This window comes from Silurus meridionalis, chromosome 9 (assembly GCF_014805685.1).
Source record: "Silurus meridionalis isolate SWU-2019-XX chromosome 9, ASM1480568v1, whole genome shotgun sequence".
Taxonomy (NCBI): Eukaryota; Metazoa; Chordata; class Actinopteri; order Siluriformes; family Siluridae; genus Silurus; species Silurus meridionalis.
Genome location: NC_060892.1, coordinates 7,238,114 through 7,262,943, shown reverse-complemented (window position 1 = coordinate 7,262,943; position 24,830 = coordinate 7,238,114). Strand labels below are relative to the sequence as shown.

Sequence of the window (24,830 nt, the reverse complement as noted above, 5' to 3'; positions counted from 1 at the left end):
CAGCTCCATGATGTCATTACAGAGCAGTGGGAGAGGATTCCAGCAACAACCTGTGCAGCTCTGGTGAATTTCACGCCCAGGGGATAAAAGCAGTGCTGGATAACGATGGTGCTCAAGCAAAATATTGACACTTTGAACATAGTTTTGACATGTGAGGCCTACTCACTTTTGTTGCCAGCTATTTTGACAAAAATGGCTGTATGTTGTTATTTTCAGAGAACAGAAAATCTGTACTGCTATACAAGCTGCACATTTACTACTTTAAAATATATCCAAGTTTCATTTTTTACAGTATTGTCCCTTGACATATACTAAAATGATTGCTCAAATGTGAGGGTTGTGGATTTTCTTATCTTTTGTGAGATACAATATGTTTTTTTTTTTTTTTTAAATGAACATAGTTGTGTCCGTTTTCTGCTCTGCGCGTCATTCACCAAAGCAGGAAGTAGATAAGAGCGGTTTTTTTTTGTTGGTTTATTTTGGCTTTGGAGCAATTGAAAAGTGTGCAGAGTTGGAATTCATCCTGTGGTGTTTCCTGAGATGTCTCTGACTGACGCAAACACACACACACACACACACACACACACACACACACACACACACACACACACACACACTTGTGCTCAAACACACACTTTTTCCTTGTTAATGGCTCATTTTGACATCAAAGATATAAAGACAGGGCTTTGTAGCAAGTTTAGCAAGTTTAAATACTTCTTACCTCAAAAGGAAGTGCAGCTAATGTATTCCCTTTAGATATTTTCGCATCTGTATTCAACAAAAGTCACAGTATAAATATTAAAGGTGGTTGGACTGAATTTGTGATTTGATATTTTTATGTAAAAGTTGTCCAGGAGTAAGAAGTAGATGCCGTACTCGCAAACATCCCAAACCATCTAGAGACGTACCAGTGCCAATTGGATCCCACTGCATGTGTGGAGTTTTGACATTGGACCTCCTGGAGTGTTTAAAGGCTCTGGCATGGAGAAGCTGGTGATGGATCTGTGATGATCACAAATGTTGAGCTCAGTAGCTCCTAGTGTTATAACCATAATGACTGTTTAAGGCTGTAAAAAGAACATTACTTATAATCTTATACTCCAGTACTCATGTTAGTTCTCTCTCTCCAGTGTTCTGTATTGTTGAAAGATTTATGATCACACTCTTGATGTCACCCAAATGAGGATGGGTTCCCCTTTTGAGTCTGGTTCCTCTCAAGGTTTCTTCCTCATAACATCTAAGGGAGTCTTTCCTTGCCACAGGATAAGCAGGGATAAATGCACACCGTTCAGAGAGACAATATCTGTTGTGAAAAGCGCTATAGAAATAAACTTGACTTGACTTGACTTTTGTACAGTTCAGCCACAGTGAGAGAAATATATCTCAAACTCACACAGAAACATCTGCTGTTCTGGTGTACTTATGAGCGATGTAATGGTTTTTACTCCTCAACAGAAGTTTGTGGACACCAGATCATAAGATTCATTTTGCTTTTATTGTTCAGATGCTTTTTGAAAATTCTATTTCACATTCAGTCCAGTTAGAATAACCTTCACTCTTCTGGGTAGATGTTCCACTAGATTTTGAAGTGTGCATGTGGAGATTGGTGAAAGGTGTTAGTAAAGTCAGGAACTGATGTAGGTGAGGTGAGGAGGCCTGGGGAGCAGTCAGGGTTGAGTTAAGGGCTCTATAGCAGTGTGGCAGTGTGCACAGGAGCATTGTTATGCTGGAACAGGTTTGGGTCTCCTATTTCAAGTGAAGGAAAATTTCATGCTAATTCTATTTATAGACATCCTATACAATTGTGTGTCTCAAAAAGGGGGAAGCACACCAGGTGTCCCAATTCTTATATCCATATAGTATAGATAAAGTCCTGCCACCAAGAATATCATAACCATCGATTAATTCAGACATGACAAGTGTTTATATAAATATGTGAAAGCCTAAAATAATGTTTTCATACGTATCAGCGGTACCTAACAAGGAGAAATGTGAGTTAGCAAACATCATACATCTTTAGCAGAAACAAAAGCGGGGATAAACAGACATCATTCCCTTCAATTCTTAAATTCTGTCAAGCTGCTTTGAGACAATGTCCATTGTGAAAAGCGCGATAGGATTAAACTTGAAACTTGAAGAAACTGTGGATCCCTGAGAAGGATCAGATCTCATATTTCCATCTAAAAAGAGAAAATTGTGCTATCTTTTGCACATATTTCCCTATGTGCTAAAATAAAATCTAATCAAAATACATTTGATCAGACGATAGATCAGACAGTAGATTGATCAGAGAGTAGATTTTTTTTGATACATTTATAATTACATTTAATGTTGTTGAAAGCCAGAAAAACAAGTTAGTTCCTGTTTTCACTATAATTCTCTCCCTCCACCTCTTTCTGTTTTTCTCAATGATACACAGACAAAAAAACAACTCACTCGCCATCTTTTGCTAGTGTGGAACCAACAATGTTAAAAATCATAAAGGACTTTACCTCTGACTGTTACAAAGCGCAGACACTGGAAACTCCTTCAAAAGTTACACCTTCTCAAAGAAAACCCCATTTCTGCCATTTTTGACGATTCATTGAGGCTCTTTAGCCCTGCTGTGTATTTGGAGGTGACCTGCAGTAACCCCTCATGTCCCTGAATTCAGTGCAGGAGGTTAAGTGAGGATTCGCAGCATGTCCTGTTGCTGTTTGAAAACCATCAAACCGTTAAAGATGTTTTTTATAACAGCTGTTTGTCCATCACCTCACACTCAGCTGGACTGGACCTAGAGGAAAAATGCGCACATACACGCAGAGCAAGCTGATTAATATCCATTCCATATCTGAATTTATTTTTAGATGCCGAGTGCTCCCACAAACAATTACATTTATTAAGTGATCAATTCAACATAGTTTGTTACAGACATGACTGATTTAACTGGAAACATATATCCTGAAGGAACCATGAGTCAGGAATGCATTTCGACACGCTTCAAGGCCACCACCTTTGTTCTCCTGCCAAAGAAGTTTTCAGATTCAAGCCTCACTGACACCCGCCCCATCCCTCTCCTAATGAAGTGTTACAAGAAGCTCATCCTGAAGTATATAAAGACCCTGCAATTTCCCCTTAACCATTGCAGTTCGCATATCGCCCTAACCGCCCCACTGATGATCCTATTTCCACCACACTCCATTTGACACGTCAGCTACCTGGATCAGAACACCTACGTTTGAATGCTGTTCAAATACTTCACTTCAGCATTCAGTGCCATCATTCCTCAGCAGGTCCCTGCTGGGTTTTTAATGGATCACTCTGCAGCTGGAGCCTGGACTTTTGGACTGAGAGTCCCCAGTTTGTCCGTTTTCCAGTTTCACTGCCACAAAATCCTGAAATGAAGAAAATGATCCTGTAATTATAATGTTAATATATTGCTAGTATTATCATAATAATGATTATTTTTAGAAGTAGAGGTATTTGCTACGATGGCATTTTAGTGCCATGTTAAAATTATTAACATTTTACGGATTACGGAAAAAAAAAAGTTGCAATATCTGAATACATCTGTAATATTTTAAGAAAATAGTCAAACTTATAAGAATAAAGTCGAAATATTTTAAGAATAAATTCAAAATTACAAGAATAAAGTCCATATGCGACGTCAGGTTAAGCGTGACAGTCTTCTTCAGGGTTCATTTCTATGATCATCATCATCCTCATAGTCTCTCGAGAAACAATATATCTTCAAATATAAGGCAGATGTAAACATCGATATCCTTGGAGTCGCCACTAGTCGCCATTTCAGGCTGCACAAAAGAGCCAATTTCCTCAATGTCTGTCTCATGTTTTTCTTTGGAATAAATTATGTTTCCTACATTACCATTGCAGTGTATGTTTACTAAATATAACTCTGTGCTGATGCGATAAAAGACAAATAATTTCTTTATTGCTAATCTTAATTTACAGTAGGATTTAACCAAATCCTCCTAATCCAAATTATGCAAAACAGCGAAACGGTTTCTCGTAATTCTGTGATTTTTATCAAAATATAACCACTTTAATCTGCTATGACTTTATTCTCAAAATATTTGTACTTCATTTTCATAATTTTGACTTTATTCTCGTAATTCTATGACTTAAATCCTGTAATTTTGACTGTATTTGCAAAATATTTTAGCTTTATTCTCATAATTTTGACTTTTGAAATTTGCTCGCATTGCTGCGACTTTATTTTTGCAATCTTTGATTTTTTTAAAGACATTTTTTAATGTGGCACTAAAACGCATCATAATTCGCTTTATATTTTTTCTATTTTTTATATATATATTTTTTTTTCAAAAGCACTCAAAAATATTTTCGGAATTTATTACAATTGTATTTGTATAGCACTTCTATTAACAGCAATGAGCACAAAGCAGCTTCAGACATACAAATTCCACATTAAAATCCATTAGGAAACCTTTTCTTTTGTTAGCAAAATAAGAAAAGTAACATTTTTTCAATTTACATTTATGTACAGAGAATTGTAAAATGTCACTGAGGATGTAAACAATGTGATTGAGCTTTTGGAACTCTAAAACGATCAGTAAATGAATACTTCGATTCATTGACCATTAACCAGGAAATGTTATTGTGGAAAAAATATTTAAACTTCTTTATCCAGGAACAAACTCTGTGATGTAATAAGAGAAATGAGCAGTGTGTGTTCACTGAACGAGCTCGGAAATCTTTTGGCCATCGACTAATAAACACTTAGATCAAAGTCCAACACTTAGAACTCATCCAACAGTTCTTTCTCGTATGCGTTTAACTATGGGATCTTGAGCAATACCTGTGGAATGTACTTCCTCTTGATACCTGCAACAGAAACTCAAATTTCAAATCTTGTTTAAAAACACATATTTTCAGGCAGGCATATCATTGATGTTATATTTGTACATCTTTCTGGTTGTATAGTGTTTTGTTATTTGAAACTGTTGTTGTGTGTTTGTGATGTAAGGTGTCCTTGAGTGGCATTTAAGGGGCCTATAAATAAAATGTATTATTATTAATGAGAAAACCGCAACACTGTGTAGATGAGAACAATTCAAATACATTTTCAGGTGCAACTCTGTCTTTCAAGTGAGTCTTGATTCTTTATGCTGATGTCTGAATTTTAAAAAATATATGAGATTAGGTATGAAGGTCAAGATTGAAGATATGCCATGCCACACCCTCCCCAACTAATTCATATACAGCTATATATAAAGGACAGTGTTCAGCAGAGGAGATGAATGTAAAACACAGTGTATAAAGATTAAAAATGTCAAACAAAGTTATTACCATTCCAGTTCAATGTCACATGCTTACTGAACCTACACAAACACTGCCATCTATCCATTATATAATTTAAGCTTGCAAAAGGACAAGGTCTTTGAGAAGATGCACAACTAAAACTAGACAAAACAGCTTCCTAAAGGTAAACCCTGCTTATTGGACATGCAACTGTAGAGCAAGACCCTGAAGCAGAAGCATTCTCTTTAGCAGTGGTGGACAAAGTACACAAATCATGTACTTGAGATAAGTCGGTAAACACGAGGTAAGATTTTATGCCAGTAAAAGTGCTCCCTTTAAACTTTAACTTGAGTAAAATACAAAAAAAGTCGCCTTCAAATGTAGTTAAGTATTCATAGCCCATCCAGGTCCTATTACACACAATGATCTTTTCACAAGAGTCTTTGTTTAATCAACTCAGTTTATGTGAAAAGTCTCTCTTAACACACTGATTTATTGATAAGATGATATTAATGTAAACACTGATTGGTATCTAATAAAAGTATCATGACCCAAAACCTTATTTTCAAATTGGCGTTTTTGACCAGTTAAGGTTTTATCCACTCATAAATAAAAAGGAACGACTGATTTCATAAAATGTAGTTGAGTAAAATGTAAGAAATTAGAATTTGGAATGTAGTGAAGTCAGAGTAAAAGTCTCCCCATATGGAAATACTTCAGTAAAGTACAGATACATGAAAAAGCTCTTAAATACAGTAACGAATTACATTTACTTTGTTGCTGCCCAGCGCTGCTAGATAGCATCTAATCAAACAATCACAAGAAAAGTCATCAAAACGTTGTAAGATCATTCCAGCAGTAATGGAACTTAAGATGAGAAATGATCCTACACAATCTAATGTTGTAATGTTAAAGCTGTATTTTGGTTTTCTAGATATAGAGGTATGTATCAGTGTCTAAGGAACAGGAATAAATTGCTCGGAAACATCAGTATTAATTTCAGAATCGTATGATTGGATGTTAGGATGAAAATAGTTGCAACAACGTGAAAAGACGCAACAAAACAAGTTATAAATGCTGTAGCTTTGGGGAAGGGCTTTGCTGGTGCATGTGTGTGTTTGTGTGTGTGTGTGTGTGTGTGGGGGTGTCTGTTTGGTCTGGCTGAAAAAAGTGCACACACACTGGCGTTAGATGGAAAAAGGGGAAAATGCGAACGACAGGATGCACATGCAGCTACAGGAAATGGACGGATGAAGGAAAGGAAGACGGGATTTCGGAACACAGCTGAAGTCTGAAGATTGAATAATTCCTGTTTTTCCTCTCGCTCTTCCAAACTGGAGACTTCCAACTTCGAAAACGAGGCCTTTCTATATGTTTACACCGTTAGTTCTGTGTGTTAAGCCTTTTTAATACCTATAAAACAACCTGGATAAAAATCTCGCTCAGGAGTGTGTTGCATATTTATTGGCTGTTATGAGCCAAAATAGATTGAAACTCAAACAAATGGATTTAATAGCCGTTATAATACACAAGTAATAAAATGAATATAGTGGTTATGTGAGTTGTGATTCATTTGATTCTTCTGAAACGTGTAATTTAATAAACCAAAGAATGGAATTCAGTGCACACTTCTCTAAGAATGTAAAGGGTTGAGAAAGCAGACAGGTTATAAAATAAATATTTACAAATGTTGTGCTAAAGATACATTCAGTTTTAACAATAATGGCAACAACAAATCATGGAGGCAAATCTCAATTGAACAATTTGACATTTGAATTTACCTTCTTAAATAAAGTTTGTTTTCCTGAACTATATGATAAATTCTTGCATCATCTAACATTCAGTATGTTATTCAGCAAATGACCAGCTACTTCCTTCTCAACAGTAACAGAAATCTTTATCTGATTACTGGCTATAAAATAGATTAAAATATTTTATTGCCATTGCATATCTACCTGAAGTGCAAACAGCAACACACACACACACACACACACACACACACACACACACACACACACACACACACACACACACATACAGTTTAAACCCACCTTCAATGTTCCTGGCCTTACTCCCTTTCCACTTGGTCTCCTGAACACACAACATATCTACCTTTCTCCTCTCCATCATATCAGCTATCTCTCTCCCTTTACCAGTCATAGTACCAACATTTAAAGTGCCAACCCGAACCTCCATTCTCCTACACTTCTCCTTTCCCTGCTGTCTCTGTAGACGCCTTCCTCCTCTCCTTCTCCTCCTTCGGCCACCAGTACCCTGTTGGCTAACAATACCTGTGTTCTATCATGGTGTGGATGGGAAGAGAAATGGTGTATGGGGTGATTCTGAAGGAAGAGTACAGTAAGTCTGTAGTGGAGGTGAAGAGAGTTTCTGATAGGGTGATGAACATGAAGCTGTAAGTTCATGATAAATGTCATCAGTGCTCATGCTCAACAAGTGGGTTGTGAGATAGAGGAGAAGGAAAGATTCTGGAGTGAGTTAGATGAAGTAGTAGAAGGTTTACCTAGGAAAGAAAGATTGGTGATTAGGGTGGATTTCAATGGGCATGTAGGTGAAGGGAACAGAGGTGATGAGAAGGTAATGGGTAGGTATGGCTTTAAGGAGAGGAATGTGGGCAGATGGTGGTAGATTTTGCTAAAAGGATGGAAATGGCAGTGGTTAACACTTATTTTAAGAAGAAGGTGGAGCATAGGGTGACGTATAAGAGTGGAGGAAGGTGCACACAGGTGGACTATGTTCTATGCAGGAGATGCAACCTGAAGGAGATTGGAGACTGTAAGGTGTTGGCAGGGGACAGTGTAGCTAGACAGCATCGGATGGTGGTCTGTAAGATGGTTTTGGAGATGAAGAAGAAGAGGGGGGGAGCGAAGACTGAAAGAAGAATAAGATGGTGGAAACTGAGGGAGGACTGTAGTGTGAGGTTCAGGGAAGAGGTCAGACAGGGGCTCTGTGGTGGTGAAGAGGTGCTGGATGATTGGGTAACTACTGCAGGAGTGATAAGGGAGGCAGCTAGAAAGGTACTTGGTGTGATATCGGGAAATAGAAAGAAAGACAAAGAGACATGGTGGTGGAATGAGGAAATGCAGGAGAGCATAAGGAGAAAGAAGATGGCAAAACAGAATTTGGATCATCAGAGTGATGAGAAAGGTAGACAGGAGTACAAGGAGATCCGGTAGCAGGTAAAGAGGGATGTGGTGAAAGCCATGAGGAGCTGTATGAGAGGTTGGACACTAAGGAAGGAGAAAAGGATTTGTACAGATTGGCCAGGCAGAGGGACCGAGCTGGGAAGGATGTGCTGCAAGTTAAAGCAATAAAGGATGGAGATGGAAATGTGTTGACTACATACACATCTGTATCACCTAAATGGGGTCTTATAAATGTACAATATTTAATTAAAATTTTCCATTTATTTAATTTGTGGCAATTCATCAATATAATAAAAAGTATATTGCATTAATTAAATTTTACTTTTATAAAAATTATGAATTAGTTTTTTATATATTATTTAAACAAGCAGGCATAAACTGTTTAAATGTTGATGATCACTTATAATATTAATAATAATAATTACAAATAAAAATATTAATAAATTGCATAAAAAAACAAGCAAGTTTATGTTTTGCATTCGAGGTACATTCCGAATTTTGTGTGCTATTACAACCCTTATAAACAATAATTATGTTACTTAATGTATTTTAAAGCTTACAGTAAACAATAACAAAAAATGTAGTAGTAATAATAATAATAATAATAATCAAATAATAAAACATAGTATTATATGCATTAGAATAAAAGTTAAATTTAAAGATTCCTGAAGCATACCAGCAATTACACCCTTTTGTGATACTGATTTGTGTAAAAACTGTCACAGAATGTGGTAATCTCATTGCTAAATACACAAACACACCTACATGGGACTGTTTGGAGCAGAACTTGTTGTTCTTCTACACACCAGAATAAAAGCAAGTCAAGTAAACCTACCTCTGATCACTTATTGTCTAGAGGCAAGGAAATTAAAAAGAAAGAAAATATTATTTGGTCAGTAGGGCATAATTATATAGGTATAGAGTTATATTTGGTAATAAAGCTTGGGCACATAGTAACTTGGTATGTGCATATTGTGCATGTTGTGTGACATGGCGTCAGCACTGACACAGGGTGTGTTTTTTCACGTTCACAAGGCAACACTGTTTGTTGATGCTTATACAGATGACATTGCTTAGGATTCCAAACATTACATTTATAGAAATAAAATGATATACACAATAGTAGTAGTTTATTCACAGAAACATAAAAGAAAAAAATATTTTATATATACAATTTTATAAAAACACATCTATTGTTCATATGCTGTAAAAAGTTATCATCATTCTTTACGTTTTCTGACATCCTCAGAACACTATCAAATGTCACCTTTTTTTTATCTTATTTAAAAATGTATTGTTAAAAGAGTACAGTACAAACACAGAGTTTAAAAATACCTAGATTGAAAACACCCAGTCTTATATAATTTTTGAGATACACATGCATGTTTAGTGTGTGAAGATTGACATTGACCACAAATATATAAATATACAGATGTTAAATGTTATTTTCCTTTAAACATTCTTTCTTAGCATGAATAACAGCTTTACACACTCTTGTCTTCTGGACAGTTTGTTTCTCCAACATTCAGCTACAAAAACCTTGCCATGCCTCTTGTAAAACTGTCCAAATGTGTCCTTCAGTAGTTGGAGATTTCTTTCTGACCTTTCAGTTCCTCCCAGAGCAAGTCAATAGGATTTAGGTGCAGTGACTTGGCAGGCCATTCCATGATAGATATTACTCCAGCCAACTCTTTGCTCTCTAAATGATGCTTACTGCAAACGTCTGGGGACTGAGGAGACAAGTTGCTCAAGTTAAGGAAGAGGAATGTTGTCCCATTCTTATCTAATACAGGCTTCTAGTTGTTTAACTGTCTTAGGTCTTCTTTGTCGCATCTTCCTCTTAATGATCCGCCAAATGTTTTCTATGGGTGAAAGATCTGGACTGCATGCTGGCCATTTCAGTACCCGGATCCTTCTTCTATGCAGCCATGATGTTGTAATTGATGCAGTATTTGGTCTGGCATTGTCATGTTGGAAAATGCAAGGTCTTCTCTGAAAGAGACGATGTCTGGATAGGAGCATATGTTGTCCTAGAACTTGGATATACCTTTCAGCATTAATAGTGCCTTTCCAGATGTGTAAGCTGCCCATGCCCACTCATGCAACCCCATACCATCAGAGATGCAGGCTTCTGAACTGAGCGCTGATAACTTCTTGGGTTGTCCTTGTCCTCTTTAGTCCGGATGACATGGCGTCCCAATTTTCCAAAAAGAGCTTTAAATTTTGAATCGTCTGACCACAGAACAGTTTTCCACTTTGCCACAGTCCATTTTAAATGAGACTTGGCCCAGAGAAAATGCCTGCGCTTCTGGATCATGTTTAGATATGGCTTCTTTTTTGACCTATAAAGTTTTACCCGGCAACAGTGAATGTTTTCTGGAAGTATTCCTGAGCCCATGTTGTGATTTCCATTACAGTAGCATTCCTGTATGTGATGCAGTGCTGTCTATGGGCCTGAAGATCACGGGCATCCAGTATGGTTTTCCGGCCTTAACCCTTACGCACAGAGATTGTTCCAGATTTTTTTTATATCCAATCATTTTGCCAATTGACCTAATAAGTTGCAAATTGGTCCTCCAGCTGTTCCTTACATGTACATTTAACTTTTCCGGCCTCTTATTGCTACCTGTCCTAACCTTTTTGGAATGTGTAGCTCTCATGAAATCCAAAAATGAGCCAATATTTGGCATGACATTTCAAAATGTCTCACTTTCAACATTTGATATGTTATCTATATTTTATTGTAAATAAAATATAAGTTTATGAGATTTGTAAATTATTGCATTCCTTTTGTATTCACAATTTGTACAGTTTCCCACTTTTTGGGATCGGGTTTGTATCTTTCCCAGTTTTTTTATCTTGAATTGTTATACATTTTAAAATTGTATATATATATATATATATATATATATATATATATATATATATATATATATATATATATATATACATACAGTACAAACCAAAAGTTTGGACACACCTTCTCATTCAAAGAGTTTTCTTTATTTTCATGACTATGAAAATTGTAGAGTCATCAAGACTATGAATTAACACATGTGGAATTATATACATAACAAAATAGTGTGAAACAACTGAAAATATGTCATATTGTAGGTTCTTCAAAGTAGCCACCTTTTGCTTAGATTACTGCTTTGCACACTCTTGGCATTCTCTTGATGCCTACTTGGAAGAACCTACAATATTTTAATACAATAATTTTTTACATCAAAATTATTTTTAAAATTCAAAATATTTTTGAAAGAAAACATTAAATAAAATAAATAATTATGTACAGTATTGTTAGTACAATATGTTATTAGTAAATATACAGTATACAAATATTATATAAATATAGGGACAAACTTACACTTATAAAGAACAATCTCATTCATTCTTTCTTATCACATTATCTGTATAAAACAATGCCCCATGTTAAAAGCGCTATATGAATAAAAATGATTCGAGTAGAACTATGACTATTTAAATATTAATTAAAAAAACTGAAAAAACATTTAACTTGAATGAAATGAAACGGAATGATGTCTGAGCTTTTAGGGAAATCTAAATGTGTAAGAAAGGGGATCTTATTATAACGTTTTAAAATAATAAAAACAATAAATAATAAACAATAAATTACACGAATGGTTTATGGGGCCCTTACAGCATCCTTTGGGGCGGAGCCAGTGGTAGTGGTCGTGTGTTTCTGGGGGCGTGGCTCTGTAGTTGATTGACAGTTACTAAATTCCAGGAGCCTTTAAAAGACGAAGGAAGCGCGCGCGCTGCAGTGGTAACGGCACCTCAGAGCTTGGCTGTGCAGCGGCGTTTCTATGGGAGAGGAACAGATACATAGCCGTCTGGAGTCATTTCTAACCGGGATGTTGAACAAGTTTCAACTTCTGAACTCCCTCAACATGTGAGTAAACCTTTATTATTCATCTCTGGATGCACTTCTTCCACTTTCAATCCACTTTCTTTAGGAACTCTTTGATAAAATGGCGTGTCAGATGGCTCTCAGTCAGATCCAGAAATTTACCTCAGATGCACACACTTATTTAATATAGATAGAAATAATACATTCCCATTCAGGTTTGTAAGAATAAACCAATGAATAATGGTTTCTTAAAATCGATTTCTTTACTTATAAACCACACTTACCATTTTATTCTGTTAGAAGGAGCAACAATGTGTCTACCTGTATCATTATCTTCACATAATGCAGGTTATTGCTCGGGTTTTCGCATATTTAAAGTTATATAATCATTTTCTCATTCCTGTAAAAAAGAAAAAGAAATCACACAGCATTTCTAATGAGACCAGTGATCTCCTATTAACTGTACCTGGCTCCTGTTGTGTTGTGTTTCTAACACACATCATTATAATCAGAACTGTGAGGCAGAAAATGTAGGAAAAATGTGTGTAATTCTGGAGACCTGGAGTTATTTGTATGGAAGTGGACACACACATTTATTATATATAATATATCTGTGTGTGTGTGTGTGTGTGTGTGTGTGTGTGTGTACTCTGCATGCACTCAGGGAAAAAAAAAGTACTGCTTGTGGACTACAATCCTTTTTTTTTTTTCAAGAATTTCCATAAAATCAATCTATTATAACTCATTATAAAATGTCTCCCATCTGCCAAATCATTAAAATGACCTTAATTATCTGTAAGTATTAATAGTAATCTATGAACTACTGAAGCATGTACACAAGTACAGTATATATAACGTTTAAAGGTTCTGTAAAAGTGAACGCACACTTCGCTTGTATGCTTTTTTAAATCCGAACACACTTAAAACATATAAACAATAGTAGACAATCCGAGACTCTACAATTGTAGACTTTTTTTTTATAATTGTAGTCTACAGTTGTAGTCTTAAACAATGAGGGAGTTGTAGGAGTCATACTTAAAGCAGCTGAATGAAACATAAAAAAAAGAGATCAGTGTAATATTATAGATCAATAGCTGCAATAAATTATTATTAATAACAATAATAATATTATTTAACCAAGGATAAACCCTAGCATGTAAATACTAGCTAAAACTGCTTTTATTTCTTCTTTTTCTGCATTGTAGGATTTTTAAGCTGCTTCCTGTAATGCTTAGCATTCGCTCATTATAAAAATACTTTACCGGGAGTTGTGAGACTGGAGATCTCAGAATGCGTAAGGTGAAATGATTTAGTGCCACTGAGACCACAGATAAAAATGTTCTCATTGTGAGAGATTTCTTTGCACTGCTTCGACACTCATCCAAAATCTACCAACAGAAGGACACCAAGCTCACAGGACAGATACACATCCAGTATTAGTGATTGTAAATGTAATGGGGGACTCGTTAACATTTTAACGTTGAGTCCAAAAATTCTTGCGTATATGCCAACCCATATTACACACAAGCTGAATTATTAGCCGATTTATGAAGTGAGTGAACACCATTTTACTTGAATCACAGGTGTTTCATTTGAGGATCTTCGTTGTGTAATCAAACCTGGAAAACACACATTTACACACAGTCTGTTAGAGAATTCAGGCAGATTTCATTAACATTATTATTTAAAGGTCACACCTTTATGGTTATGTTTGTGCATTATTATCATCATGCATCTAAAGCTATAACAACAATAAACCGCACACAATCTTGATCTCAAATGTTATGTTTTCCCATCTGTCATGAGACAGCATTATTGTCTATTATTGTTAATCTTTACCCTTCATATATCAATTAAAACTTGCTGGAGCTGTTTACAATCGACGACGTGTTCTTTGGAATGTGTTTAGAGGTGCTGCAGGTGACTCCTATAATACAAAATGCGTTCAAATCCTTTGCCCTCCTAAAGGATAAAAAGAGTAAACTGAACAAAGAGCCCTGCTTCTACACGATCATGATCGTTGTCCATAAACTCCTCAATCAGGAGCTTCTGGACATGTTTTATGAAATGAGAACTAGATGTAGCCCGGCCCTATTGTCTTTACCTTGCCTTGGTTTTTTAAATGAAGTGCAACAGGGACTTTGATGGAAGGACGCTTTTTCTGGACCAACTTGCACACAATTGTTCAGCTTTAAAAAAAAAAAAAAAAAAACACCACCCCTATGGTCCTTTCTAGTTCGAAGTCCGGTACGGATCATAGATCACTTGCAGCTAATTGCAATAAACATTTGTTTTGACCCATGCTGTACACTTGCACTCATTCACCCAACGAGTTAGCGAACGATTAGTAACTATGCTGCTAGTTTTGTTTTGTGCTACAGTTATATCTGTACAGGTCATCCTCGACCTACGATGGAGAGGCGTTCAGATGACAAAGTAGAGAAGTCGAGACATGGCCCAGCCTACCCAGGAGTCGTAAAGCATCAGTATGATTAGTGATCAGTTTGGGGTACATTTCTTTTTACGAAGGCCTTTTATTATGCCAGCTTTCAGTCCTGGGTGTTTCAGTATGAATACATTTTTGAAAAACTGATTAATGTTAACAAAGAATGAGTTTTTTTTTTTTTTTTTAAGCACTGGAAACTTGATCTCCATTAGGCCTATCACAGAAAATAAAAATAAAGAGCGTTATCCGTGTGTAACACAAATATACCGAATTAAAGGAGAAACCCAAATGTGTAAGACAATTTAGTTAGTTATGTAGAAGGGTTTTTTTTTGTCCTTATTTTTACTGTTTCTGTTACTTTCTGCTTCTACCTCAAAACTGGAATCTTAATTTTGTTCTGCACTGTTTTTTGTTTTGTTTTTTTAAACACAAGGGCATCTCCCAGACATCGGTGGAGAATGTACAAGACAGTAGTACTGATGTTCCTCTTGACCGTGCTGATGATCAGTGTGTTTCAAAGAGATATCCTGGGCACCAGAGGGGACTTAGAGATCGAAAGGAATGCACGGATGCAGAAGGAAATCGGAAGCTATTGGACAGAAAAGCAGGACAAATCGTCTGAAACCAGAGAAGAACCGGTGTACGAACAAGGTTTAACCAGATCATGGGACATCACTAGCACAAATTGCAGTATCAACACAAATATTTCTTCTATAAATGGTTTCGCTGAACTGGAGGAGAACTTTAAACAGTTTCTCCTCTACAGGCACTGCAGATATTTCCCAATGATCATCAACCACCCAGAGAAATGTTCTGGAGACGTGCATCTCCTCATGGTGGTAAAATCCATCATTTCGCAGCACGATAGACGCGAAGTGATCCGGCAAACTTGGGGAAAGGAACAAGTCATAGATGGCAAGAGGACCAAGTTACTCTTCCTGTTGGGAACTTCCTCTAATGAAGCAGAGAAGACGAACCACCAGAAGCTTCTGGAATACGAGGATTACATCTACGGTGACATCCTGCAGTGGGATTTCATGGATACATTCTTCAACCTCACCTTAAAAGAGACCCACTTCCTGAAATGGTTCTCCACCTACTGTGGGAACGTGCACTACATCTTCAAAGGCGATGATGATGTCTTTGTTAGCGTGACCAACATTCTCGAATATCTGGAAAGCAGCAATAATACGAAGGACCTGTTCGCTGGCGACATACTTTCCAAAGCGAAACCCATCCGAAAAAAGCAAAACAAGTACTACATTCCACCTTTACTGTATAACAAGACGCATTACCCAGCCTACGCAGGAGGAGGGGGGTTTCTGATGAATGGCCCGCTGGCACAACGGCTCTCTTTGGCAAGTGATATGCTGGAGCTGTTTCCAATCGACGACGTGTTCCTCGGAATGTGCTTAGAGGTGCTGCAGGTGACTCCTATAAAACACAATGCGTTCAAAACCTTTGGCCTCCTAAAGGATAAAAAGAGTAAACTGAACAAAGAGCCGTGCTTCTACAAGAGCATGATCGTAGTCCATAAACTCCTCCCTCAGGAGCTTCTGGACATGTGGAAGCTGGTCCACTCTGACCTTTCGTGCACGCGTAACACCGAACTGATGTGGGTAGGATTAGATAAGAAGAACGTCTAAACATTTAATGAAATGAGAACTAGATGTAGCCCGGCCCTATTGTCTTTACGTTGACTTGGTTTTTCAAATGAAGTGCAACCAAGGACTTTGATGGAAGGACACTTTTTCTGGACCAACTTGCACAATTGTTCAGCTAAACAAAACAAAACAAAACAAAACAAACAACAAAAAACACAGCGCCCCTATTGTCCTTTCCAGCTTGGAGTCCAGTACGGCTCATAGATCACTTGCATTTAATTGCGATAAACATTTGTTTTGACCCATTCTGTACACTTGCACCCATTCGAATTAGTAACTATGCTGCTAGTTTTGTTTTGTGCTACAGTCATATCTGTACAGGTCGTCCTCGACCTACGATGGAGAGGCGTTCAGATGACAATAATAGAGAAGTCGAGACATGGCCCAGCCTACCCAGGAGTTGTAAAGCTTCAGTATGATTAGTGATCAGTACGGGGTAGTATACTGTCATTTGTAAATCATTTAGAGACTATAGGGTGTATTCGTACATATGGCAGCAGGTACACCGCTACGTTTGCTTGCTGTGCAAAACTTGAATGTTTTTACAATTTTGTCATAAGACTATCTTCAGCTCGGAAAATCCTAAGTCGAACCATCGTAACTCGGGGACCATCTGTATGTTATTATTACTTTGCGACACGTCCTTGTTTACAATAAGGTCAGCGAGTGTATGATTTGATGACAAAAAAGTCCTTTCGGCATGTCTGAAGCGGCATTGCATGGCTTTCCTCGAGAAGGCACTTTTCATACGAAGCCTTTGAGTTTTATGAAGGTTAAAAATAGAAGTTAAGATTTATTTTTGTAGTGATGTATTGTTATATTCTAAGTTATACTGTAGTAATGGGCATTTGATGATTATTGTAGCTTCCTTAATGGATATACTGATACTGATTTGTGAATTTATGTAGCCTTTAGATGTTCTAATGAAATACAAGGTTCCTCTGTACCTCACTCAGGGAGTTCTGAAGGCTTTTCTTCATCTAGAGCAGTGTTTCAGGTCTGTTCTCGCCATTTTCTCCTCGAACAGCTCACGTGACTTTGATTAGATGAGCTTTAAAGGAATTTTGACATCTCTAAATCAATGGAGAACCAGCGAGGCAGTCAAGAGGACAGAAGTAACACTTAACCCGATGCTACCATCACCACGCTTCACTTAGTCGTAACACTACAAAATGGGAGAATGTTGAAAGGTACTGTATATCCGAGCAATACAAAATTGTAATGCTCATAGGTTTCATTTGTCCAATTTGACTCATGACTGCTTTCCACTGTTAGCACATCATGCAGGCATTTCAAAGAAACCATACACTCATGCTTTAAGAGCACACGCCCATTTCTCATAATGTGTGTAATGTGTACTAAGGTACTCTTAACAATAGTACTGAAATACAGGCTAGCGTTTCTCTTGTAGCATTTAGAAAGTTTTAAACCGTCTCTTCAAGTCTGTGTCAATGTCTCCTGTCCCAGTTGCATGAATCACACAACTGAAACTTGTCATTTCTGTACGTTTTGTTCAGTCAGTGTCTTCCAGATCTTTTATTTTTTTTCTGTATTTTATTTATTTAGGATTAATGACTAAAACTCGTGTTGTGTGATTTAAGACACAGCAGAAATATGAGGATGGATATTTTCCAGTCCTGCAAGGTCACATTTTATTTGACTTTACCCCGACAGTCCAATGTTAGATTTTGTATATTAAACTGTGAAATTAAGAAATTACTCTGGTACTTAAAAGAGGAGAGTTTTATGGTTTGGGGTCTATGAGATTTAATTATGCACCTTTTTCGATTCAGACTTTTCTGAATTCAAATTACTGAATTTCTCTTTTTTTTTTTTTATTGTTCAAATCAACAAAAATGTGGAGACCTTTATTGTAAATAAAAGTTTACAAAAAGTGTTTATTTTGTTCATCCCTCTTTCTCTCTTCACACTTCAGTGTTCCAGTTTGAAGTAAGCTGTAAAAACTGTCACCTGTTAATGAACTATTCCACCCTGAGATCTAAATAGTTAAATATGAGCACAGCAGTGCAGCTGTAGATTTTTCTTATACATGATTGTTTCTGTAGCAGCAGCTCATTCATAGGGACACAGTTACACAAAAATAACACATTCATCACACCACCACACCATGTGGATACTTTTATATATTAAAACTGATTATTAAGATTCAATCTGTCTAATAAATTATAGATTCCCCCTTGTGCCCCCAAAACAGCTCTGAACATGTCGAAGCATGAATTCCACAAGACTTCTGAATGTGTGCTGTGGTATCTGGTACCAAGACGTCAGCAGCAGATCCTTTAAGCCTTGTAAGCTGGGACCTTCACAAACCCCGTTTGTCCAGCAAATCCCAGAAATGCTCGATCAGATTGTGATATGGAGCAACTAGTGGTTAATGCAACACCTTGAACACGGTCATGTTCCACTGAAAAACCCACTAAGCTGCACAAAATATGTAATAGATCAGAATAGGTCACCTTCTATTGCTCCATGGTCCAGTTCTGATTCCACCATGTGCATTGTAGGAGCTTCAGGCAGTGACCAGGAGTCAGCGTTGGCACTCGGAGCTCTGCAGATACACAGGAAGCTGTGATTCACTGCATTTAATGACTTTTTCAGCATTGTGTGCTATGAGAACTCTTCTGTGTGATGGGCCCAGGCATCAGCCAACATGATCAGAGGTGGGAAATCACCAACTACAAATACTTTATTACCGTACTTAAATACATTTTTCTGGTATCAGTACTTCAGTATTCATTTTTTACTTTCACTCATTACATTTTTTACACGAATCTCTGTACTGTTTACTCCTTACCTTTTTTCTATTTTTCTTCTTACTGCTCAAATGATTTCCTGTCAGTGCGCATTTTTTTTTCCTGCCTCTCACACACCACAGGCACAGGCTAGTACACTCTTTGGGGCCCCTGCACAAGGCCCTTTAGTGCCTCTGACCCCAGTTTCCTAACATTGCTGGAATATGCGAAGAGTAAATTTCACTGTGCTTTAAACACCTTTTTTCTTTATATTTTCTTTCAATAATTTTCCTAAATAAAAATTATCTATCTATCTATCTATCTATCTATCTATCTATCTATCTATCTATCTATCTATCTATCTATCTATCTATCTATCTATCTATCTATCTATCTATCAGAATGAACACCACAGAAATTTGTATTTCTGAAACTTCTTTGTTGTCAGTGAAATTTGCTTCATATTTGACTTCAAACACATTCACAATTTAGTGAGAACAAACAAGAGACCACCTTCATCCGCTGTGTGTATTTAAGTAAAGTTACTGCAAACATTCTACTGTTTAACAATTAGAGCGAGTGTGTGTGTGTGTGTGTGTGTGTGTGTGTGTGTGAGAGAGAGAGAGAGAAATTCTGTCAACACCACGGACTGTTGGCTAGAGACACCCTGTTCATATGCATGCGAGTCGAGACACAAATACAATATATGACATCTATATAAAAAAAATAATAATCCGACGCAGCCTGTCCTACCTGATTTACTTCAATTAAGATCGCTGATAAAGGAGTGATCATTACAGTTTTTCTCAAATGCTAAAACACATTTCTCAAATGTTTCCTCCATGTTCCCCAATGTCTAAACACAACACCCTTTTCTAAAGATACATAAACACAACCACACCTTCTCACTTCAAAACTCAAACTTTCACACCAAAAGAGGAGCTTGAAGCTTTCAAAAATGTAAACACTATACACATCATTACACACTACAGCAAAACAATTGAAAACACAATGCTCAATTTGTGAAGGTTCTTTGTTTCATAACTGCCAATGCATATTTTTGAAACTTTACAGTAATGGATGTTCTTAGATCTCTGCAGAGGATTAGGCATTTAGATTTGAGAGTTTCATATGAAGAGTATAAATCTATATTAAATTCTGCATGTACACTACTGTAACACAACTCAATGCAAAAACAGAATCTATTGCACACAACAGTACTCTTGAAAACATGATCAGGAAGTTTTTTATTTACTTTATTCACACCACACACACACCACAATCACTGTGCGGCATCATGTTGCTGAGCTGCATCGGGCCACATCACCTCATCCACATCGCAGGCTATATTGTCTCTTGCCAGGCACCGCGGGAAAAACGCCCTGGAACGGCGAATCCATCCTTGGAAGGCCTCCACTGGGATGTCAACACAGGCCAGCTCCATTGCCCTTAGGAGGTCCTCTCTAGTGTATGGTTGTCTGTCATAAACCTTCCATCTCCATGATGAGAAGAACTCCTCTATAGGGTTCAGGAAAGGGGAGTAGGGTGGCAGACAGACGTTTAAAAAGTGGTTAATGTTGGTGGTGAACCACTCTCTGATTTGGTTTGTTTTGTGGAAGCGTACATTGTCCCAAATTATCACATAAATTTGATGTGCGGGCCCAGGATGGTGGTGTTGGCGGTCCAGGAGGATGTCTTTTAGCTCCTCTAGGAAGGTGAGGAGACATTGGGTGTTGTAAGACCCAAGGACAGCATGCTGGTGGACAAGCCTCTCCAAACCCATTGCTGCACAAAGAGTAATATTACCCCCCCGTTGGCCAGGAACCTCAGTGATGGCTCTTTGGCCAATGATGTTACGGCCTCTTTGCCTTCGTTTCTGCAGGTTAAAGCCAGCCTCATCCAGGAAGAGGTACTCATGAGGTCTGGCCATTGTGTCCAACTGTAATATCCTCTGTGAAAATGTGAAAGTGCACAGGTGTTCAGAACAACAGTCAATCAGGTAGCACAGTATTGTCCAGAAGTAATGTAGGCCACTGAGCAACACAGTATGTCCACTAACTGTACTGTGAACATGGATGTATACTTACTTGCACATACTCGTAACGTAGATCTTTGTGTCTCGCAGAGTTGCGCTCAAAGGGAACCCTATAGACCTGTTTCATCCGCATCTTTTGGCGCCGGAGAACTCGGTCTATTGTGGCCAAGCTGACATCATCAATGCTCTCAATGTTGACATTATCGGCAATGACTTTGTCTCTGATCTCCCGGAGTCTGATGAGGTTGTTCTCACGAACCATATCCACAATGAGGGTTTCTTGTGCCGCTGTAAATATGGCAACCCTCCCACCTCTATGTGGCATTCTTTCAACTCTAAAGAAAGAAACATGTGTTGTCAGTTTTACAATACTGTAACAACTGATTTGAAACCAATAGACTACTTTCACAGGCTTGTAAAATTGTATTGTGACAAAGAAAGCAATAGAGTACAATACCTGTTGTGTTGTCTGAATGCCCTGATAATGGTGGCCACGGTGAACCTACTCAGGTTTGGACGGACTCGTAGTCCTGCTTCAGCCATTGTCATGCCATGGACAATGATATGGTCAATAACTGTTAGTCGCATCTCGTCCGTAATGATGGTGCGAGGTTGTCTTGCTCTCAGTCTTGGACCTTCTCCTCTCCCTTGTTGGCCTGCTCCTCTTCCTCCTCTGATTTGAACTCCTCTTCCTCGTTGGCCTGCTCCTCTTCCTCCTCTGATTTGAACTCCTCTTCCTCGTTGGCCTGCTCCTCTTCCTCCTCTGATTTGAACTCCTCTTCCTCGTTGGCCTGCTCCTCTTCTTCCATGGCCAGCTCTTCTCCCTCCTCTGACTCGAATTCCTCTTCCCCTGACTCTCCCTTCATCCATTGTGTTTGTTTGGAATCTTTAGCAAACTGTGCACTCTGAACTTGCTTTTGTACATGTGGTCACAGCATTAGCAACAAGTGTCTTCAATTTTGAGTCGTTGTGTGTAATGAATGACGCCAGGTGTGTTCAAATATTGCTGACTGTGGCAAGCATTTTGCATCACATAAGCTTTCATTTGAGAATATGAGCAGAGTTCTTTTGCAACTTGTGTTTTAGCAAAGAAAAATGTGTTAAGATTTATGAGAACGGAGGATTGTGTTTTGTGAATTGTGTCTTCATGTGAAATGTGTTTATGATATTGGAAAATGATGGCTAGATTTAGTAAATGTGTTTAGACAACTGGTCATTTGGTTTAGAGGATTGGCTTTTGTGTTTTAGCATTTGAGAAAAACAGTAATACAATTTCTTCACATGCCGATTTCTGGTTCTTCCAATATTTTTAAGGATCTGAACTCGACCTTGTCTACCAACTGGTGTGATTATTGTGTAAGCAGAAGCAGATCAGATTAAATACAAGAAACAGTCAGACTGAAATCTGAAATCCACAAACAGCCATCAGCATTTAAACACGTCATCACATATGCAGTATTTTGCTCATCCTGCATCAGTACTAATGTCTTTTTTTGGCTAAATCAGCACAAATCAGCACAAGCACACTAAAAGCTAGTGGAACATCTTCCCAAAAAAGTGTATAAAGACATAAAAGCAAATAGAGACTTGGATGTTCTAAAAGCACATACCAAGCTCATGGTCAGGTGTCCACAAACATATGTCTATACAGTGTGTAGGGTTACTGATTAATTTGTTTTTGCTGACCGTCCTATCGTGAAATGTGATGTATTTCAGAGCTGCTGTGAAAGTTGCTGGTTTATTTTTGGTGCACTCTCTGCCCTCTAGTGGCCATTAAAGCAGATTCACATTCACTTCAATCTTCTCTCAAGATTAAAGCTGGGCAAAGGTTAAGTACTCTGTGGAAAAAAATGCATCTACAAATTGTGAAACAATTTCAAAATATTGTCCATGAAAATGTTTAGAATATACATTATATAATATAATGAAAACTTTTTGGAGAATTTGGAGAAATTTCAGAGACAAGGCCGAAAATCAATATTGAATGCCTGTGATCTGGCCCTCAGGTGCCAAAAAAAAAAAAGGTATCATTTGTAAAAAAAAAAATCACTGCACAGGTTTACAAACAACAGAAATCATTGTTTGTAAACACAGTTCACGTCATCCAAAAATGCAGGATAAAACGCTATCATACAAAGAAGACGACAAATGTGATCTCTATTTAGAAACGCTACCATTTTCTCTCAGCCAAAGCACATTTAAAATAGATTGAGGCAAAGTTGAAATCTGTTTTGTAGCCAGATGAATAAAAATCGGAAACTCTTTTTGGAAATCATGGCTGCAATCCTCCAGACTAAAGAGGAAAGGGACCATCTGGCTTATCTTCAGCCTGCATCTCTGACGGTGTAGCGGTGCTTATGAGATGTGCAGCTTTAACATCTGGAAAGGGTCCATCAATGCTAAAAGGTATATACAAGTAGAGCAACAAATGTTTCCATCCAATGTCTTTTTCAGAGGAGGCATTGCATATTTGAGCAAGACCATGCTAACTGCATACTGCATCATTATAATAGCATGCTTTTGTAGTGGGTGGAAGGATGGATGGATGGGTTGTGGATGAGAAAGGAAACAGAAAGCATGATATTGGGGATAAGATAAAGAAGAGCAAGTGACAATAAGAAAATTTTTTACCAGTAATATTGTATACACTCTCCTATTATATTAGGAATACCTGTGGATATAAAACCACCTCCTGGTCATTTTCCAATCTTCAGTGAGTCAAATGCAGCCTCACATTCCTGTTCTTGGCTAAAAAAGGGGAACTGATGTCTGCTCACTGGATGATACACTGAACTAAAAACTCAAGACACTGATGATTTCAGAAGACCTGCAATTTCTGAAATATTCAAATCAACATCCATGCCATGGTCAACACCACAGAGACCTTCCTATTCTAATCTATTCTAATGCTCTTCTACTATAATTATTACAACACCATCAATTAAAACAACAATAACGACAATAATAATAATAACAATAACAACAATAATAATAAAGCAGTGCACCATTATTTCCAGGAGAATAAAATGCTTTATATAAAATTCATACAGCAATTATACAGCTTCAACACCTGAACCCCAGCATATGAAAGTACCACCATTCCATATTCGAGCACAAACAGCGTGTATATATTTACAAATTTACATAAAAAAAAAAAAAAGCAGCCTGCAGATTCACATGAGAGAGAGAGAGAGAGAGAGAGAGAGAGAGAGAGAGAGAGAGAGAGAGAGAGAGAGAGAGAGAGAGAGAGAGAGAGAGAGAGAGAGAGAGGAGAGAGGGAGAGAGGGAGAGAGAGAAAGAGAGAGAGAGAGAGAGAGAGAGGGAGAGAGGAAGATGGAATGAAAAAGGGAATATATGTAAAGAAATTAACGTTAGTTTAAAAAAAATAAACTGTAAGCAGCAAGCATATTTTGCGCCTTAGATAATATTGCAATGTAAACCCACAGGATATCTAACTATATTGAGCGCTGCTAATAAATCGCTTTAGCATAAATGTTTCGCACGCAGACTCCTGCAGTTTGCTGTGAAATAATATCTGATCAAACAAGTTTATTTACAATTTCTTCAGAATAGATTTGACTTCGAAGAAGGCACCAGATAATAACAAATATATATATAAAAAAAGGATAAAAATCATA

At 37.5% G+C, this 24,830-nt stretch overlaps 2 protein-coding genes across 3 annotated transcripts; one reads left to right on the top strand and one right to left on the bottom strand.

Annotated features, from left to right (window-relative positions):
- Positions 1-12,195: 12,195 nt before the first annotated feature.
- b3gnt7 (UDP-GlcNAc:betaGal beta-1,3-N-acetylglucosaminyltransferase 7) lies at positions 12,196-18,300 on the top strand. The gene is made up of 2 exons (XM_046858352.1): positions 12,196-12,336; positions 15,174-18,300. The coding sequence occupies exons 1-2, from the start codon at positions 12,251-12,253 to the stop codon at positions 16,384-16,386; spliced, it is 1,299 nt and encodes a 432-aa protein (XP_046714308.1). The 5' UTR covers positions 12,196-12,250; the 3' UTR covers positions 16,387-18,300.
- Positions 18,301-20,416: 2,116 nt separating this feature from the next.
- LOC124391480 lies at positions 20,417-21,747 on the bottom strand. 2 transcript variants are annotated; one of them, XM_046858072.1, is made up of 3 exons: positions 21,650-21,747; positions 21,245-21,527; positions 20,417-21,108 (listed from the first exon to the last, which is right to left on the bottom strand). In XM_046858072.1, the coding sequence occupies exons 1-3, from the start codon at positions 21,739-21,741 to the stop codon at positions 20,440-20,442; spliced, it is 1,044 nt and encodes a 347-aa protein (XP_046714028.1). In that variant the 5' UTR covers positions 21,742-21,747; the 3' UTR covers positions 20,417-20,439. The 2 variants fall into 2 exon arrangements, with proteins under 2 accessions (XP_046714028.1, XP_046714029.1); XM_046858073.1 differs by having other exon boundaries at positions 21,245-21,518; positions 21,650-21,654.
- Between the last annotated feature and the right edge of the window lie 3,083 nt (positions 21,748-24,830).

Coding starts and splice junctions, on each gene's coding strand:
- b3gnt7 (XM_046858352.1), top strand. CDS start 12,251: ATGGGAGAGGAACAGATACATAGCCGTCTGGAGTCATTTCTAACCGGG. Junction 12,337..15,173: donor CTTCTGAACTCCCTCAACAT/GTGAGTAAACCT, acceptor TTTAAACACAAG/GGCATCTCCCAGACATCGGT.
- LOC124391480 (XM_046858072.1), bottom strand. CDS start 21,741: ATGACAATGGCTGAAGCAGGACTACGAGTCCGTCCAAACCTGAGTAGG. Junction 21,528..21,649: donor GCATTCAGACAACACAACAG/GTATTGTACTCT, acceptor TTCTTTCTTTAG/AGTTGAAAGAATGCCACATA. Junction 21,109..21,244: donor TACGTTACGAGTATGTGCAA/GTAAGTATACAT, acceptor ACATTTTCACAG/AGGATATTACAGTTGGACAC.